Source organism: Eriocheir sinensis, unplaced genomic scaffold (genome assembly GCF_024679095.1).
Source record: "Eriocheir sinensis breed Jianghai 21 unplaced genomic scaffold, ASM2467909v1 Scaffold1532, whole genome shotgun sequence".
Taxonomy (NCBI): domain Eukaryota; kingdom Metazoa; phylum Arthropoda; class Malacostraca; order Decapoda; family Varunidae; genus Eriocheir; species Eriocheir sinensis.
Window position 1 is genome coordinate 20,001 of NW_026110887.1, and position 18,822 is coordinate 38,822.

An 18,822-nucleotide genomic window follows, 5' to 3' on the forward strand; every position below is an offset into this window, starting at 1 on the left:
TATTTTAGGAGCACGAATGTCTCATCCCATGATTAATTCAGTAATAGAAAAGGATACTTTTTCTTGTTAGTGTCATTTGTTTAATCCAATGCTTGTGGGGACTCATGACCACCTCCTTGGTGTCCTAAACCCCCATGACTACCGTGCTTCCATGATCAACCCTGTGAACACATATCGGTGGTTGGAAATATTTTCAGTAATAATCATGTATCACTGAACCCTGATTAGGGTAGCTGTTATTTAACAACGGTTTAGTGTTTAGGCTGTGGCCAGTGTATCACATCTTCATGTAATTGTAATAGTCTAAGAGATGAGTGAGCCCTTTAAGGTGATTTGAATGATGAGTTGTAATCAGTATTGTAAAGTAACTCGGTAAAAGCTCGCTACCATTACCAACAGAATAATGAGTTGTCAATAGCATTGTTAATTAATATCAGTGTGCTCGCTACCATTACCAACAGTGATGAATTGTAAATAATATTGTTACTTAATTTCAATAAGCTCGCTACCATTATATATCAACATAATGTGAATAAACCTCATAATTTAACATTTGTGTTGCGTCACCCTAACAACTAGGAAGCACACTTCTAGTAAAATGTTAAAAACAGAATTGAAGGCAACACAGTAGTAGTAGTAGTAGTAGTAATAGTAGTAATATTCGCCGTAGGGTGATGAGGAATTAAAGAAGAATGAAAAAAGGAAAGTAAGTGAAGCAGTCCGAGGTATCAAGTCTTATAATCTAAAGCAAGACACAGATGAAGAACAACAATAATACTAATAGAAACGATAAGAAAAAGGCGTTGTGATGGTCAGGGTCAGACGCAGGGCATAGGAGCTGAAAAAGTACCGAAAGTCGTAATGAGAGAGGTTCGCTCCCCGACCCTCAATCTTCCTTAGACCAAGGTAAAGAGATGTGTAGGTAGGTTTGTAGCGGGCAAGTCCCCGCTCAAAGCACTTACCAGTGACTCCGATGAAAATTGAGTGCTACAGCACAGACTTTTGTTTCTTCGTGTTAGTGTTCTCGTTCGTCCTGTCTCCTGTGCCATTTGAGCCTGCTGTCGTGTCGCGTCGGTGTCTTGTGCGTCCTAAGTGCGTCCTAATTGTTTACTTTTCTTGTTACTTGTTTATCTTCGACTGTCGGTCCACGTCCTCCTGTTGTCCACTTATACATATTGTTCCACATATACACCAACACTCCAGTGTCATTCACACTACACTACATCTTCACAAACGCATACACACACAAACACCTTTTCTATGTGTTGTGTTTGTCTTAATGACCTTTGTATGCGTGTTCAAATAAATAACCTTGACGGATATTGCCTTTCTATATCCGTGAAACAATTAGCGCTCAGAACACTCACTAAACACCAACAGGTTCACACCATGCGCTCCACGCAGGGTGTGACGTCACGAGAAATAAAGTTGTGGTAGAGTAGATACCGTGCGCTTGACTGGCGTATACGGTCGGCCGCCGGCCGTCATATTGGTACGGCAAATATTAGCGCGGACGTCTAAAGAAACGTGTAAATTTAAAGTTAAAGAGAATGACAGGTAGCCTGGTCTATTATTATTATTATTATTTTTTAGTTACTATTTTCTCTATCAACCATGATTTTTACCCGTCTACCACAATCTACCAGGGTCTAACCACCACACAATCATTCAACCAACATCCCTCTACCAGCCTACCACAATTCAACGATCAGTGATGGAGAACCAAGGTCTGCGACCAACCTATTATTTTATACCAGTGTTTATTCCTTTTACGGCATGTGACGACTACACACAAAGCCAACAGAATCTGCTCGAGAATAAGTTTTTTTTTTTATATTACATATTTCCATCCATTTCTTTCTAAGTTCTTGATCTCTTGGCAGCCGATGAAACCGTATATTACTGTTTCCTTTCACAGAAACTGATCGACAACCGCGCACAATACAAAAAGTTGGCATATTGAAAGAAAATACACTTTAGCTAAGTTTCCCATTGAGTGAGTGAGGAGCTCAGGTCTGGTGAGCGAGAGACTGACCTCTCTTCCATGCCCGGACCCCTCAGCCCTTCTTTCACGTGATGTCATGCGCAGAAGAAACAAATTTAGGTACCTCGCCCCCTCCCTGGTGAACCTACCTTCCATTCTCTTTACCTTGCCTTAGACCTTCCTGATGTGTGCTATGCGGGAAGGACACTGTGGTCGACGCTTTCGGCTCTTACATCAACTATTTTCAAAGGCCAAAAAGTAGATCAGTCGAGTTCTTATGAGTGTTATTTGAGCTTCGTGGTGCAGGAGAAGGGTCAAACTACCTACAAGGTCATAAAACTACCCCTGGCAATGCTTCAAACTCCTACGAAAGCCTTGTGGAATGTGAATGTGCTTGGCCCCCGAAATGTTTTAGAATACGACCCACAGTGTGTGTCATAAAGGGCGTGACTTGTGGCTACCTGACTACTACTGCCTGGCCGCCCACCTGCCTGCCTTGTTACTAATTAAACAGAGAGAGAGAGAGAGAGAGAGAGAGAGAGAGAGAGAGAGAGAGAGAGAGAGAGAGAGAGAGAGAGAGAGAGAGAGAGAGAGAGAGAGAGAGAGAGAGAGAGAGAGAGAGAGAGAGAGAGAGAGAGAGACAGAGAAGATAGAGTAAGAGGAGAAGGAATACTTACGGCCGTGTCACAAGCCCTCCCTTCCGTGGCCGTTCCCTTGACATCAGTTCCAACAGTATCAGTTTTTAGCCCCGTCCCGGCCAGCTCTCTATGATCCACTTTTACGAGTTCGTGGCTATATTCAGCATATTAATTTTCTCTATTGGTAATATAGTGACGCAAGCGGTCACAAATAAAGTAATTGGAAATGAGGGATGTGGAAAATAACCGTGGCGAAAATTATTTAGAAACGGCCGTTGGTTTTTGGGTTGTTAATATCAACTGCCTCATAGTAAGGTGATTATAATTCAACAAAGGCGAAAAGTTTATTATTATTCCTGTTATTGCGCTGCTCAGTGTGCCAGGCAAAATACTTTCCCATCTATTGCTGATGCGGATACGCAGCCAGCTGCTGAAGCAGCAGACACCTGAACAGTCTGGGTTCACGCCTGGTAAGTCGACAACTGACCGTATCCTGGCACTTCGCGTACTAGTGGGATGCTTGCAACTTATGTTGATCTCACGAAGGAGATTGATTCACTGCATCGCCGAAGCCCTCTGGGATCTCCTGCGACTTCGTGGGATTTCTGTAAGGATCACTGGTATGCTGACTGGCCTGTATTCTGGGAATGGGAGTGCTGTGAATTGTGCTGTCCAGCTTTTTTCCCTTGAACGCGGAAGTGAGGCAGGGCTGTGTCCTTACCCCATCGCTTTTTAACACTTGTATGGACTGGGTACTAGGCAGAGCAGTGGACCAGTCATTGTTGAGCATCCATTGGCAATACCAGGGTTACTGACCTTGTTTTTGGCGATGATTCAGTAATCCTGGCGGAGTCGCTGGAGGTTTTGGTGACGGCTCTCGAGGCGCTTCACGAGGAGGCGAAGCCCTTGGGACTTCAGGTCTCCTGGGCCAAGACCAAGGTACAGGTATTTGGAGGCTTGCTGGATGAAACGGTACAGTCTGCTCATGTGTGTGGCGAGGACACTGAGATCTTGGAAAATTTAACATACCTTGGAAGTGTAGTTCAAAACAACGGTGAGTTTCGACAGGAAGTCCTGCTGCGGATTTGCTTGTCCAACAGTGTTGTGGACTCGCTCAGCATGAGTATATGGCGTTGTCGATACATGTGCAGAAGTACAAAGATCCGGATCTTCAAGTCCCTTGTGCTCCCTGTCTTACTCTGTGGCTGTGAGACATGGACCTGAACTAGTGACTTGGAGAGGTTGATTGATGCGTCTGTTACTTTGTGTCTACGCAGAATCATGGGATACCGCTGGAATGACTTTGTGTCAATCCGACGACTACTCCGTGAGACTGATCCGACATACGAGTATATTGCTCGTACAGTTTGTCAACGCCACCAGGGCACGTGGCGCGCTACCCAGAAACCGACCCTGCTCATCGGGTTATATCTGTAAGAGACAACCCTAAGTAGAGGAGGCTTAGGGTGCGGCCACTGAGCTCGTAGCTTAGGCAAGTTCATAGATTCTTCCAGGACGTACTTAGGGTGGGAAGGGGGCCTGCATGGAGACTTGCCTGGAGGAACCCCCGGGTTTTGCGTCGTAGGGTGGACGAGGCGACGTGCCCCCAGGCGTATGCCCCCACTGATAGATTGACTGATTGATTTTTCTTACAGCAAGGGAGACAGCTCTGGGCATTTAGAAACTGGCTCTGGATTTTTAGTTAGTAAAAAGTAACATGTCTAAGGGAATACTTAGAAGTTAACGAAGGCGAAAAACACTAGATGCTGCTGTTGATTTTGAAGTTGGTGGTCCGTGAAGGCTTGGAATGCAACTAAGGCCAACGGTTTAGAAGCCGCCTTTATTTTTCGCGTTGGTAATGATTGATATGTTTTATATTTCTTAGTAACTGCCTCCACGGTGCAGCGGTTAGTGTCTCTAACCACGAATCTGCAGGTCTGGCTTCGAATCACGGCCTTGGCAGTCAGCGTGAAGCCCACCCAGCCGTTCATCCTGGTCTGGTCGATAAATGGTTACCTGGGAAACTGTAGTAACCCGGATGTTGCACTGGCCCTGTGTCGGGTTGAGTGACTCTCACCACAGGCTCACAGGCCCAACAGGACGGAGATGAGCACCGCCGCCACGCGCAGCTATGGCGTGTGCTCCCAACTTTACCCTGCCCTTACTTAGTAAGGGAAAGCTTTGAATTTAACGAAGACGGAAACAGTTTACAAGCTGTTGTTGACTGTAAAGTTGGTAGTTAGTGACATCCAGTAAGGAAGGCTTGGAATACGGCCTACATTCACCTAAGAACAAAAGAAAGGAGAGGAGAAGGAAGTGTAGGAGGAGTATCAGCGCCTAAGGCGGTCTAACATCCCTGGCGTTCCTTGTACTCACACATGATGTCGAGGGTTGCCGGGGCGCTGGTGACGGTGGCGATGGCGTTGGTGGCGGTGCACTGGTAGCTCCCCGCAGCGTGGCGACTCACACCCTGCAGCACCAAGTTCCTCCCCTGAGCCAGCACGCCGCGCTCCCGCACCGTGGACAGCGGGCGACCCTGCAATGACGACGACCACCGCTGTGACGGACTGACTTGCGGACTGACGGACTGCCTGCTTGATTGATCTGTCAAGTGCTGGGTTGCCTGGTTGAGTGGATGGTTGACTGGTTGGCTAATCTATTGACTCCGTGGCTGAGGTTCTCACAAAATGATTAACTATCTGACAACGCTCCCACACCTCCGCTGCTGACTGACTTGTGGGAACGGATGACTGAATGATGATGATAATGATGATAAGAGAGAGAGAGAGAGAGAGAGAGAGAGAGAGAGAGAGAGAGAGAGAGAGAGAGAGAGAGAGAGAGAGAGAGAGAGAGAGAGAGAGAGAGAGAGAGAGAGAGAGAGAGAGAGAGAGAGAGAGAGAGAATGTGTCACCTGGTGCATCCACTGGACGCGGCTCTCGGGCGGGTTGGCTTTGATGTGGCACTCAAAGTACACGTCCTCGCCCTCCTTGATGTTGCGGGGGTCCAGCGCGGGGGCCAGGCGGACCTGCACCTCAGGGGGGACTGTGGTGGGGAAGTTACACATGACAGTTACAATTATTCATGATGATTTTTTTCACAGTGAAGGAGGCAGCTCAAAGGGAGAGAGAGAAAAGCCCTCTAATCACTGCCCCTTTTTAACAAGTTTAGAAGAATGGCCAAAAGAGAGGTCAATTTCGGGAGGAGAGATGTCTCGATACTCTCATCTTGAAAGAGTTTAAGTCGTAAGCAGGAGGAAATACAGACGAGGAAAGCAGAAGTAGAAGTATTAGTAGAAGTAGAGTAGTTTTGACGCATAAGTAACGTCACTCTTGATTAGGTAACATTCTTCGCAAGGAGATAACATTATAGTGTACAAAATGTTCTACTTGATCGTGTACCTGTGCTCTCAAACTTACTAATGCAAGGGTTAACCAAAATCCTCACTCTCACCCCTATATTATCTAACTTATGCAAGGGTTAACCACCACCCTCACCCTTTCACCCCTATGCAATCTAGCTTATGCAAGGGTTAACCACCATCTACACTCTTTCATCCCTATGATATCTAACTTACTAATGCAAGGGTTAACCAGCTACCTCACTTTCATCCCTTTGCCATATAACTTATTAATGCAAGGGTTAACCAGCTGCCTCACTTTCATCATTATGTTATCTAACTTACTAATGCAAGGGTTAACCAGCATCCTCCCTCTTTCATCCCTATTTTGACCAACTTGCAAATATCAGAGTTATTAGCATCGTCACTCTTTCTCACTATGCAGCCCAACTTAATCAGATAAAAGCTAACTAGAATCTTTGCTCCTTCATCCCTATGCTGCCCAATTTACTATTACAAGCATCGTCACTCTTTTTGTTTAGTTTATCCCTCTGATGACTAGCTAACCATGCACGGCTTAACCAGTATCTTCATCCTTGCATCCCTTTCAAACTCTGCAGCAGCCTTCCCTCTCCGGTCTATCCTTTCTCCTGCGACTTCCACTCAAAAGGGGATCACCAAGACACCTCTGCAACTAAGGATGACCACTCGCTTTGAAAATCTTTACTGTCTGTGCCAGCCGTCAGTTTAGGACATTTCCCATCGCTTTGGTTTTGCTCGTTCCCTGCATTCTCGTGTTGGCAAAACAGGAAACGTGATGGAAACACAACACAATATTGGCAACGCGAATCATGCAAACGAAGCCAACGCCATTAGCTGTGTGCGTGTGTGCCTGTGTGTGTGTGCGCATGTGTGTGTGTGTGTGTGTGTGTGTGTGTGTGTGTGTGTGTGTGTGTGTGTGTGTGTGTGTGTGTGTGTGTGTGTGTGTGTGTGTGTGGTCATAACCTTCAGTGAGGCAGTGACGGCTGACAAACTGGCATCGTCGGCCTCGTTAATGCTACATAGGTCCCGGCGGCGCGGCGGCAGCGGCGGCGGGCCGGCCGTTGTGTGTGTAGGGCTGGCACACAGTTTGTGGACGAATTTATCTCTGCCTTGGGGAGCGGCTGCCTCGCATACGCTTCGGCCAGAGAAATGGAAGGTCTGTTATTTACAAATAAGGCATTATATTTGAAAATTTTTATTCGCATTAACTGAACAAATCATTAAGCCTCATTCATCCACTATCCCTTATTTGCAAACCAGCTCGAGCCTATTTCCTTTTTTAATCTTGGTTCATCCATCCTGCCCCCGTGGCTGGGCGTCCTATCAGCTGCAGGTTGTCTCGCGAAATTGCAGTTTCGAATTTTTTAGGCGAGTTAGCCCCGTGAAAATGAGTAGGACCTAAAACACACGGCGGAGAAAAAGAGAGAGAAAGAGAGAGTGCCTGGACTGTGTGTGTGTGTGTGTGTGTGTGTGTGTGTGTGTGTGTGTGTTTTACATTAAAGGAAAAAGCTCTAGGGCAATAAACAAAGAAAAAACAAAAAACAAAAAAAGCCCGCTTGGAAAAAATAAAGAAAGTCCCGTTAGAAGAAAAAATCGGATCGTGTGTGTGTGTGTGTGTGTGTGTGTGTGTGTGTGTGTGTGTGTGTGTGTGTGTGTGTGTGTGTGTCTCTCTCTCTCTCTCTCTCTCTCTCTCTCCTCCAGCCCGGCATTCCTATCTGCGAAAAAAGAAAGAGATGGCACAGTGTGTATGCGCCGCCCCTCCCCCTGTATCCCTTCCCTGACCGTGTGCAGTAAAGTCAGGGACCCAGGGGAAGCACCAGCCGCGCCGCGTGGAATACGAGGCGGCGAGGAAACTTGTAGAGCGCTAAAGTATCTGATGTAATTACCCGGATGGCACGCGAGGGCAGAGGAAACGAATCATATGAAAGAGAGATAGATAGACAGACAGATAGATAGATAGATAGATAGATAGATTCCTAGGTTGGTATTCTCAGAGACTTTCACCTCTTATATAAACTATTTCTAAGGTCCGAAAAGGAGATCAGTCGTGCTCTTTAGGGTGGTACAAAAGAAGGGTCTAACTACCACCAGGGTCATAAAACTACCCACATAGAGGCTCAAAACCCCATGTGAAAGCTTTGCCAAACGTGTGTGCTTGGGCAGGGAAATGTTTAAGAATATGTCCCTTGAATTGTAACATGGCTCAGCACGCGCTCCGGCTTAAGTTAGGTTACTTGATGTTAGGTTAGGTTAGGTTGAGTTCGTGTAGGTTGTAGGTCCTCTGGTAGTTTTTGTCAGGAAATACACTGGTAATAATTAGAAGAGGATTACGTGGCTATACAGATAGATAAATAGCTAGATAGATATTCCTAGGATGGTATTCTCAGACACCTCCACCTCTCATATCAACTATTTCCAAGGGCCAAAAAGGAGATCAGTCGTGTTTGTGAGCTACGACGCGCGCCACCCAAGGCTCAGTGGCTCGGGGAGGTGCCCATCATGCATGCACTTCTGGAAATTTAATATGCCTGGCCAACACCGCAACACGCCGCCAGCCTCCCGCCCAGTGCTGCTCCACGCCCGCCCCTCGGCACACAACTAGTTAGCCTCGCCGCGCCTCGCTGCTTAGAATATATACAGCCACGGTTAATCCCCGCCCGCATGACTCCTGCCCGGGATTGGGTGTGCTCGGGCCGTGTTGAAATGTTGCCGCAGGTTTACGGGGGAGATAAGCAACAACTGGAGGCACCGTACACTAAATTGGCCTGTTCGGAGCCGAGCGTTTTGAGGAACATTACCGCCAGAATTGTAATTTTCTCTTACCATCCTTGGCCAGAGGGTGACTTGGCTATTTTTCAGCGCCAGTTTGCAGTGGATTTGACATTGATTGCCATGCCATATTAGGTAATATTAAAGACGTCCAATTAACATGACTGGAATATATTCGGACATAATGAAGCTACTTTTATGATGTAAGATAAAACCCTCATGACGTGTATGATTATTCATCAAGTAGGTGTGAGCAGCACCGCAAAGCACCTGCGGCATTACCGTCAACTCAGACCTGGAAACAATAATACCGCATGAATATTAATTTACCTAATGGAGGTATTATTATTACTATCTTGATACTTGATAATACTGGCTTCATTACTACTACTACTACTACTACTACTACTACTACTACTACTTTTACTTCTACTACAACAACAACAACAACAACAACAACAACAACAACAACAACAACAACAACAACAACAACAACAACAACTACTACAACTACTACTACTACTACTACTACTACTACTTTTACTTCTACAACAACAACAACAACAACAACAACAACAACAACAACTACTACTACTACTACTACTACTACTACTACTTTTACTTCTACTATAACAACAACAACAACAACAACAACAACAACAACAACAACAACAACAACAACAACAACAACTACTACTACTACTACTACTACTACTACTACTACTACTACTACTACTACTACTACCACTACCACTACTACTACTACTACTTCTATTACTACTACTACTACTACAACTACTACTACTACTACTACTACTACTACTACTACTACTACTACTACTACTACTACTACTTTTACCACTACCTCCTTCCATGTTAAGATAATGTATCGAGACACAGGAGTTGGGCCTCATTACACTCAGGCGTCCCGTACGAGCTGAAATTAACTTTTTTATATTTTTTTTCTCCCGTCTTCTCTTTTGTCGTGTAGGGTCGGGAAGAGGGCTCGTGGGGCTTTTGTAGGGACCTTTTGCCTCGACCGTCCACAGCGCGTAACAAACAATGGAGGGAGGGATTTCTCGCTGCTCGTGTGGCTTAAAGGGGAGAGACGCGGCTTGAAGGGATAAGGAAAGGCCGGCCAGTCATCTCCAACTCAGAAAAAACAACTCAAAGTGGTCAGTTCCTCATATCTGTTTCTCGAAGTGAGTTGCCTTCAGTATCAACCTTCCCTGCACCGTTGTTTATTCCCTTCAGCCCTTCGCCGTGTATTCTCCACCATTTATCAGCCTCTTTGTGTGTCTCTGGGCTTGCGCTGTGCGTCTGTAGGCCAGTCCGTATCGAGTCAAAGGTTTACACACATACACTTGGTTAGCTTCTTATATTCATTTGCCGGAGCAGTGAGTTGCATTCAGTATCAATCTCCACTGCACCGTTGTTTCCTCTTCATCCCTTCCCTGTGTGCTATACCTTATGTGTGTGTGTGTGTCTATGGGCCAGCGCTGTACATCTGAAGACCAGTCCGTATTAAGTCAAAGGTTTATATATATGCCAGTGCCTTCTCGTCCCTCCCCATCAGTCTGTCCCTGGGTCTACAAATCAGTATGACTTTTGGGAGTTTGTCAGCCTGTATTTGTGTGTGTAGGAGTTTGTTAAGGTGGCATATAGGAATAGGAGGAAGAGAATGCTGTAGAAAGGAAGGATGGTGGAAAAGGGAAGATATAGATGATGAAAATAACAGGAAAAAAGGGGGTGGAAAGTAGGAAAGCATGCAGGAATAGGAGAAAGAGAATGCTGTAGAAAGAATGGAAGGTGAAAAAGGGAAGATAAAGATAATGAAAATAACAGAAAGAAAAGGGGTGGAAAGTAGGAAGGCATGCAGGAAGAGGAGAAAGAGAATGCTGTAGAAAGAATGGAAGGAAGGAAAGGGGAAAATGAAAATGACGAAAATAACAGACAAAAAGAGGAGGAATGAAGAATAGTGGAGGGAAGAGGAAAAGAGAAGAGGAGAGATTAGATGATGATAGAAGAGGATGAGGAAGAGGAGGAACGAAAGAGGGAGATGGAGGAAACAAGATAAAAACAGTGTATAAAGGATAGAAAGACTGCAGAATGATAAAAGATGTGACAGTGAAGGAGAGGAAGTGAGAGATAAGATAAAGATGGAAGAGAATGAGGAAGAGGAGTAACGAAAGAGGGAGATGGAGGAAACAAGATACAAACAGTATATAAAGGATAGAAAGACTGCAGAATGATAAAAAAAGATGTGACAGTGAAGGAGAGGAAGCGAGAGATACGATAATGATGGAAGAGGAATAGGAAGAAGAGGAACGAAAGAGGAAGATGGAGGCAATTGGAGAAAAATAGTGTAACAAAAAGATAGAAAGACTGTAGAATGATAAAAGGGAAGAATGAGAACTGTGAAAAGGAGGAGGGAGAAGATGATAATTGAAGAGGAGGAGGAACGAAAGAGGAAGATGGAGGAAATAGAAGGAAAATAGTGTAAAGAAGGGAAAAAAAGACTAGAATGATAAAAGGGAAGAAACAAGAGCGAAGGAGAGAAGGAGACATAAGATAATAATTGAAGAGGAGGAGGAAGAGGAGGAATAACGAAAGAGGAAGATGGAGAATATAGAAGGAAAATAGTGTAAAGAAGGGAAAAATAAGACTGTAGAATGATAAAAGGGTAGAAACAAGAGCGGAGGAGAGAAGGAGACATAAGATAATAATTGAAGAGTAGGAGGAAGAGGAGCAACGAAAGAGGGAGATGGAGGAAATAGGAGTAAATTAGTTTAAACGTGGATAGAATGACCGTAGAATGATAAAGGACAGGAGCGAGGGCGGTGGACGCGTTTGTTATGCATTCTGTCGCTGCAAATCAGGTGAAAAAAAATGGCCGGAAAAACGCTAAAGAAAAAAAAATGTTCAGCGTTTATATTTTCGCTGCGCGGGTCGTATTTTTTTATAGTAGTTACGGGAGGGGTGAGTGATTGGCCGATGGCTCTTTATGTATCTCTTGTATTTTTGTGTTTTGTTTTGTATTTTTTCTGTATTTTTTTCTGTATATATATATTTTTTTATTCCTGTATTTTTTCTGTATTTCCTCTGTTTCCATTTCTGTATTTTTGTTTATCTGTATTTTTTCTGTATTTTTTTGTATTTTCCTTTATTTTTCTGTATTTTTTTCTGTATCTTTTTGTATTTTCCTTTATTTTTCTGTATTTGTTTCTGTATTTTTTCTGCATTTTCCTTTATTTTTCTGTATTTTTTATTATGTATTTTTCTGTTTTGGTCGATGGTTCTTTCTGTATTTTTCTGTGTTTTTTTCTGTATATATTTCTGTATTTTTTATTCTGTATTTTTATGTTTTGGTCGATGGTTCTGTCTGTATTTTTCTGTATATTTTCTCTATATTTCCTGTATATTTTTTTAGGCCGGGTCATTTTTTATAGTAGTCACGTGGGGGAGGGGTCAGAGATTGGTCGATAGCTCTTTCTGCGTTTTTTTTTTTCGTTCAGTCAAACCGGATTCTGACGTTTTCATTAGTGTCGTTGCGTGGAGCCCCATCACACACACACACACACACACACACACACACACACACACACACAGACACACACCCGAAGCCGCCACAATGCACTCTTTGGGTCAGAAAAGCGATATTCGGGTCAGTCTGGGTGGTGGTGGTGGTGGTGGTGGGTTCATCTCTGCCACTCTGTTACTCTCTACATTTTCTTTTTATTCCATCTCTTCTTTATTATGTGCTTTGTTCTACCTCCTCCTCCTCCTCCTCCTCCTCCTCCTTCTTCTTCCCTTCCTCTGTTTCTGTTGTCTCGGTCTGTGCCTGTCTGTTACTCTCTACTTCTTTCTTTTTATTCCATCTCCTTCTATCATGTGCTCTGTTCTATCTCCTCTACCTCCTCTACCTCCTCTTTCTTCCCCTCCTTTGTTTATGTCTCCGTCTCTGTGTCTCGGTCTGTGCCTGTCTCTCTTTCTCTCATTCACACCAGCATCTATTTTTGGTGGTGGTGGTGGTGGTGTGTGTGTGTGTGTGTGTGTGTGTTATGTCAGTGGTCTATATATGCTACAGTTCGGCGTTATGCATGTTTCCTTTGCATAACAGCGTTCTAAATTTATATCCAATAGACTGAGTATGTAATCTATGGCATAACATTTGCTATCGCTGCAGCAAAAGAGGTGTCGCACATAAACGTTGAAGAGGTGTTTTATTTGCGTAGACCCGTTTGTTTCGGGAACGTTGTGCCTTCTGAAATCGGCAAAGCAGAGAATCGTATCACATGTGAGTCGGAAGTTAATGGGTTTTTTTCACTGATGGTTACGCAGTCAGATATATTTCGCTTCTAATTTTAGAAATATAAAACTGAACATCTTTATTTTCTCTCTTCTTGTTGTTTGATATTCTCCGTTTGCCGGCCCACAGTTATTATTATGATATATATTCTACTTTATTCCACTACTACTACTACTACTACTACTTCTACTACCACTACTTCTACTACTACTACTACTACTACTACTACTACTACTACTACTACTACTACTACTACAGTTACTACTTATGTTATGCTAGGCTAGGTCAGGTTGGGCTGGTTGAGGCCGCTCCTGCACTCACAGTGCACGCGCAGAGCCTCCTCGGCGGTGAGGGCGTAGCCGGGCACCAGCGGGTTGGCCGCCGTGCACGCCACCCTCCTCCCGTTGTCGTCCGAGGTGGGCCACAGCTCGCCGCTCCTCATGGTTGTGTTCCGGTCTGGTGCCATCTAGGGGACGGAGGGAGAAAGGAAGTCTGCATAAATATTAATGCTATACAGTCCCGGGTGAGCGGCACACACACAGGAGAAGCATCATGTTAAGCCGCTAAGCACCAGTGTGTGGTCCGTCCCCTTAGCGCAGTGGTTCTCCAACTCAATTGGACGATGTACAGTTGGCGCCATTATAACCTAGGCCGGTTCACCTGGCTGTACCGTGCAAATTCTCTGGTAAGTAACATCTGCCACCTCCTGCAGCTGCCCTCTGCTCTAATTGGATAAACTCCCTCAAAACGCGGCCTTAGAGCTCCGCCCACGTGACCTGCACCACGCCCTGTCCTCCCCATGCTCACTGTTCCTCCGTCCCCCTCCCCATGACCTCTCTCTCTCTCTCTCTCTCCTATTCCTACTCTTTTCCTTCCCCAAAACACTTCTACAACTTTTATCTAGTTACTATTTGTTTTTACTATTATTGTAGGCCTAATGATACCCCTCTAAAAAGCTGAAACATATTTCCTGGCGATTGCGAGTCCAACTCGTTATCACCCCCCACACACACACAACCCAACCCCCACACACACACACACACACACCACATCCGAGTTGGAATCGCAAGCGCCAGGATATATGTTTCAGCATTTTAGCGTAAGAGTGGATATCATTACAATAATGATAACAAAAATATTTACTAATTGAAAGTTGTAAAAGTGTCATGGGAAAGAAATGAGGAGGAATGGGAAATAAAGGAGAATAAGAAGAGAGAGAGATTTTTCAGTTACCGCCGAGTGGCTTAAAACTACCCACATGCTGTCCTGAAGACCACCCATCAACCCGGGCTCTAGAGGAAGCCGTCCAAGCGAATCAAGAACGAGTTCCGGGGGGCAGCATGAGCCAATGCAAGATGGCGCCACTATAAACACTCGCCTGCGCCACAACGGGCTGGGCCGACCATCAGACCCCACCTGGAAGAAGCCTTGGGCCGACCATCAGGCCCCACCGGGAAGATGCCTACCGGCGCAACAGGCAACAACGTAAAAAAATATATATATATATATATATATATATATATATATATATATATATATATATATATATATATATATATATATATATATATATATATATATATATATATATATATATATATATATATATATATATATATATATATATATATATATAGATATATATATATATATATATATATATATATATATATATATATATATATATATATATATATATATATATATATACATATATATAAAGACAGAGCCTCGCTTTATCCACACCACACTACATTCTCACAACATATACACCTTTTCCCAAAATTAAATTTCAAATGGCACACATACACAAGCCTCGAGTCCCCGCCTGGGGGACCACAAATTCCCCAGGAGGACTCCTTCTGGTTGCCGACCTGAGAGGTGTCTTGATAACTCCTCGAACCTCTTTCTTCTCAATTTCTGCAACATTCATGGTCTTCGTCTAATTTTCATTCTGTGGAACATCATCTCTCCTCTAAACCTCACCTTCTCTTCCTTACTGAAACACAGGTTTCTGAGGCTACTGACAGCAATCTCTACTCTGTTCCTCCTACTATCTCTATCCTAAATTTTAATCCAGCTGGATGTTGCCTACGTGCGCAACGACATCACTTGCTCTCGTGCCCACGACCTTGGCTCTTCTGAATTTTCCACCATCTGGCTCAGACTTCATTTTCATTCTATTACTAAATCCAGCTGGGTTGTTTATCTCTCACCACTCTACCAACTATGTAAAATTCTTTGACTATTTGAATTCTAAAGTGGAGCACATCTTGACCCACTCCTTCGCTGAAATCTCCATCCTAGGAGATTTCAATGTTCACCACCAGCTTTGGCTTTCATCCTCTTTCACTGACCATCCTGGTTAACAAGCCTACAACTTTGCTATCCTGCTAGACATAGAGCAGTTGGTCCAGCACACTACACGTATTCCTGAACGTCTTGGAGATCGGCCCAACATTCTAGACCTCTTCCTTACCTCAAACCCTTCTGCTTATTCTGTCAAACTGTTCTCTCCGTTGGGCTCCTCCGATCACAATCTTATTTCTGCATCCTGTCCTATCGCTCCTGTACACCCTCTGACCCACCGAAGAGGCGATGCTTCTGGCATTTTGCTTCAGCTCGGTGGGACGACCTGAGGATGTACTTTTCCGATTTCCCGTGGAATGATTATTGCTTCCAGGATAGAGACCCTCTGTGTGTGCTCAGCGCATCACAGAGGTGATTGTCTCTGGAATGGAGGCATACATTCCTCGCCTTTCTCTACTCCTCACGCTAAAAGCCTTGGTTTAATCACGCTTGTTCTCGTGCTGTCAGTGATAGAGAGGTAGCTCACAAAGATACCAGAGCCTTCAAACTAATGCTAATTATGAACTTTACATTTCTGCCCGAAATCGTGCCAAATCTATTCTCCGACTAACCAAAATTCTTTCATTAATAGAAATGTCAAAACCTTGTTTTCTCTAACTGTTCCCGTGACTTCTGGCATCTAGCCAAAACATCTCCTCCAACTTCACTTCTTCATCTTTCCCTCCACTCTCAGTCCTGACGGCAGCACCGCCGTCTCATTTATCTCTAAGGCTGAATTCTTCTCTCAAACTTTCTGTAAGAACTCCACTCTGGATGATTCTGGGGATACTCCTCCTTCTCATCCCCCATCTGACTCCTTTATGCCTGTTATTAAGATTCTTAAGAATGATGTTTTCTATGCCCTCTCTGGCCTCAACCCTCAGGAGGCTTATGGGCCTGATGGAGTGCCTCCTGTTGTCCTTAAAAACTATGCCTCCATGCTGACACCCCGCATGGTTAAACTCTTTCGCCTCTGCCTGTCAACATCTACCTTTCCTTCCTGCTGGAAGTACACCTACATACTGCCTGTGCCTAAGAAGCCTGACCGTCTAATCCCTAAAACTACCGTCCTATAGCTTTACTTTCCTGTCTTTCTAAAGCTTTTGAACCTATCCTTAACCGGAAGATTCAAAAGCACCTGTCCACTTCTGAACTTCTAACTGATCGCCAGTATGGTTTCCGCAACGCGCGTTCTACTCCTGAACTCCTAGCCTTCTAAACTGACTCTTCGTCATCCTCTCTTAGCCGTTTCGGTGAAACTTTGCTATTGCGCTGACATATCAAAAGCTTTTGATAGGGTCTGGCACAAATCTTTGCTTTCAAACTACCCTCCCACGGTTTCTATCCTTCTCTGTACCTTTATCTCCAGTTTCCTTTCTGACCGTTCTATTTCTGCCGTGGTAGACGGTCACTGTTCTTCCCCTAAATCTATTAACAGTGGTGTCCCACAGGGTTCTGTCCTATCTCCCACTCTTTTTCTGTTGTTCATTGATGATCTTCTTTCCAAAACGAACTGTCCTATCCATTCCTACGCAGATGATTCCACTCTGCATTATTCAACTTCTTTTAATAGAAGACCCACCCTTCAGGAACTTAACGACTCAAGGCTGGAGGCTGCAGAACGCTTAGCCTCAGACCTTACTATTATTTCCGATTGGGGCAAGAAGAACCTGGTGTCCTTCAACGCCTCAAAAACACAGTTTCTCCACCCATCCACTCGACACAATCTTCCAAACAACTATCCCCTATTCTTTGACAACACCCAGCTATCACCTTCCTCAACACTAAACATCCTCGGTCTATCCTTAACTCAAAATCTCAACTGGAAACTTCATATCTCATCTGTTACTAAATCAGCTTCCTCGAGGCTGGGCGTTCTGTACCGTCTCCGCCAGTTCTTCTCCCCTGCACAGTTGCTGTCCATATACAGGGGCCTTGTCCGCCCTCGTATGGAGTATGCATCTCATGTGTGGGGGCTCCCACACAGCTCTTCTGGACAGAGTGGAGGCTAAGGCTCGTCTCATCAGCTCTCCTCCTCATACTGATAGTCTTCACCTCTTAAATTCCGCCGCAATGTTGCCTCTTCTATCTTCTATCGATATTTCCACGCTGACTGCTCTTCTGAACTTGCTAACTGCATGCCTCCCCTCCCATGGCCCCGCTGCACTCGACTTTCTACTCATGCTCATCCCTATACTGTCCAAACCCTTATGTAAGAGTTAACCAGCATCTTCACTCTTTCATCCCTCACGCTGGTAAACTCTGGAACAATCTTCCTTCATCTGTATTTCCTCCTGCCTACGACTTGAACTCTTTCAAGAGGAGGGTATCAGGACACCTCTCCTCCGTATTTGATCTTTCGCCACCTCTTTTGTTTCTTTTAGAGCAGCGAGTAGCGGGCTTTTTTATTATTGTTTCTTTTTTGTGTGCCCTTGAGCTGTCTCCTTGTTGTAAAAAATATATATATATATATATATATATATATATATATATATATATATATATATATATATATATATATATATATATATATATATATATATATATATATATATATATATATATATATATATATATATATATATATATATATATATATATATATATATATATATATATATATATATATATATATATATATATATATATATATATATATATATATATATATATATATATATATATATATATATATTTTTTCAGAACTGAAAAATATGAAGATATATATTATATAAGCATTTATTATTTATATTAAGAACATATTGATATACAAACAATATTACTGAATGAAAATATCTAGCAGTAATACTAACAGTATCATAACTACAATCAATTGCTCAGATGATACGTGAAAATAAACAGATGTTAGGGAGGGGGAGTGCGGTGGGGGGGAGCAGCATGGTGAGCAGCCTGAGGCAAGGAGGAGTGGTGATCCTGATTGGTTAATGGCTTATAGAGCGAGAGAGACATCAAGCGTGATTGACAGTGAGGCTGGTGACGTTCCAATACAGAGATTTCAAACAGAAGCTAGCCGTGTACAGGTAACTCTCGATTTACGCGAGTATTGTGTCCTTGAAGAGGTCACGTAAATCAAAAACAATGTAAATTAAACAAGAGGTAGGTTTCTATCGAAAAATAAATATTCACTCCATTCAGTGGAGAGAGAGAGAGAGAGAGAGAGAGAGAGAATATCCATATCACCAAGATATCCACTCAGGCACTCAGTTTCAGCCTCACTCGTGTGAGGAAGAAATGAGGGACACCATGAGCGACGGGCTAGTATTGGTACCGGTACCGAGCAGTCTAATACTCGTACCGTACCGTATAGCTGGTACTGTTAGTACCGGTACTGGTACCGGTTCCTGCACACCTTTATTATTGAGTAGCATGGCAG

The 18,822-nt window shown here is 43.8% G+C and overlaps 1 protein-coding gene across 1 annotated transcript in view; it reads right to left on the bottom strand.

Moving 5' to 3' along the window:
- LOC126990298 (B-cell receptor CD22-like) overlaps window positions 1-13,553 on the bottom strand; it is a gene marked incomplete at its 3' end in the record, with an annotated part of 26,218 nt that extends 12,665 nt beyond the window's left edge. Inside the window, exons 1-3 of the mRNA XM_050848866.1 lie at window positions 13,401-13,553; window positions 5,534-5,664; window positions 4,999-5,158 (exon numbers count right to left, since the gene is read on the bottom strand). Of these exons, the coding sequence (XP_050704823.1) occupies window positions 4,999-5,158; window positions 5,534-5,664; window positions 13,401-13,545 (436 nt within the window). The remainder of the gene's footprint in view (window positions 1-4,998; window positions 5,159-5,533; window positions 5,665-13,400) is intronic.
- Window positions 13,554-18,822: the final 5,269 nt, after the last annotated feature.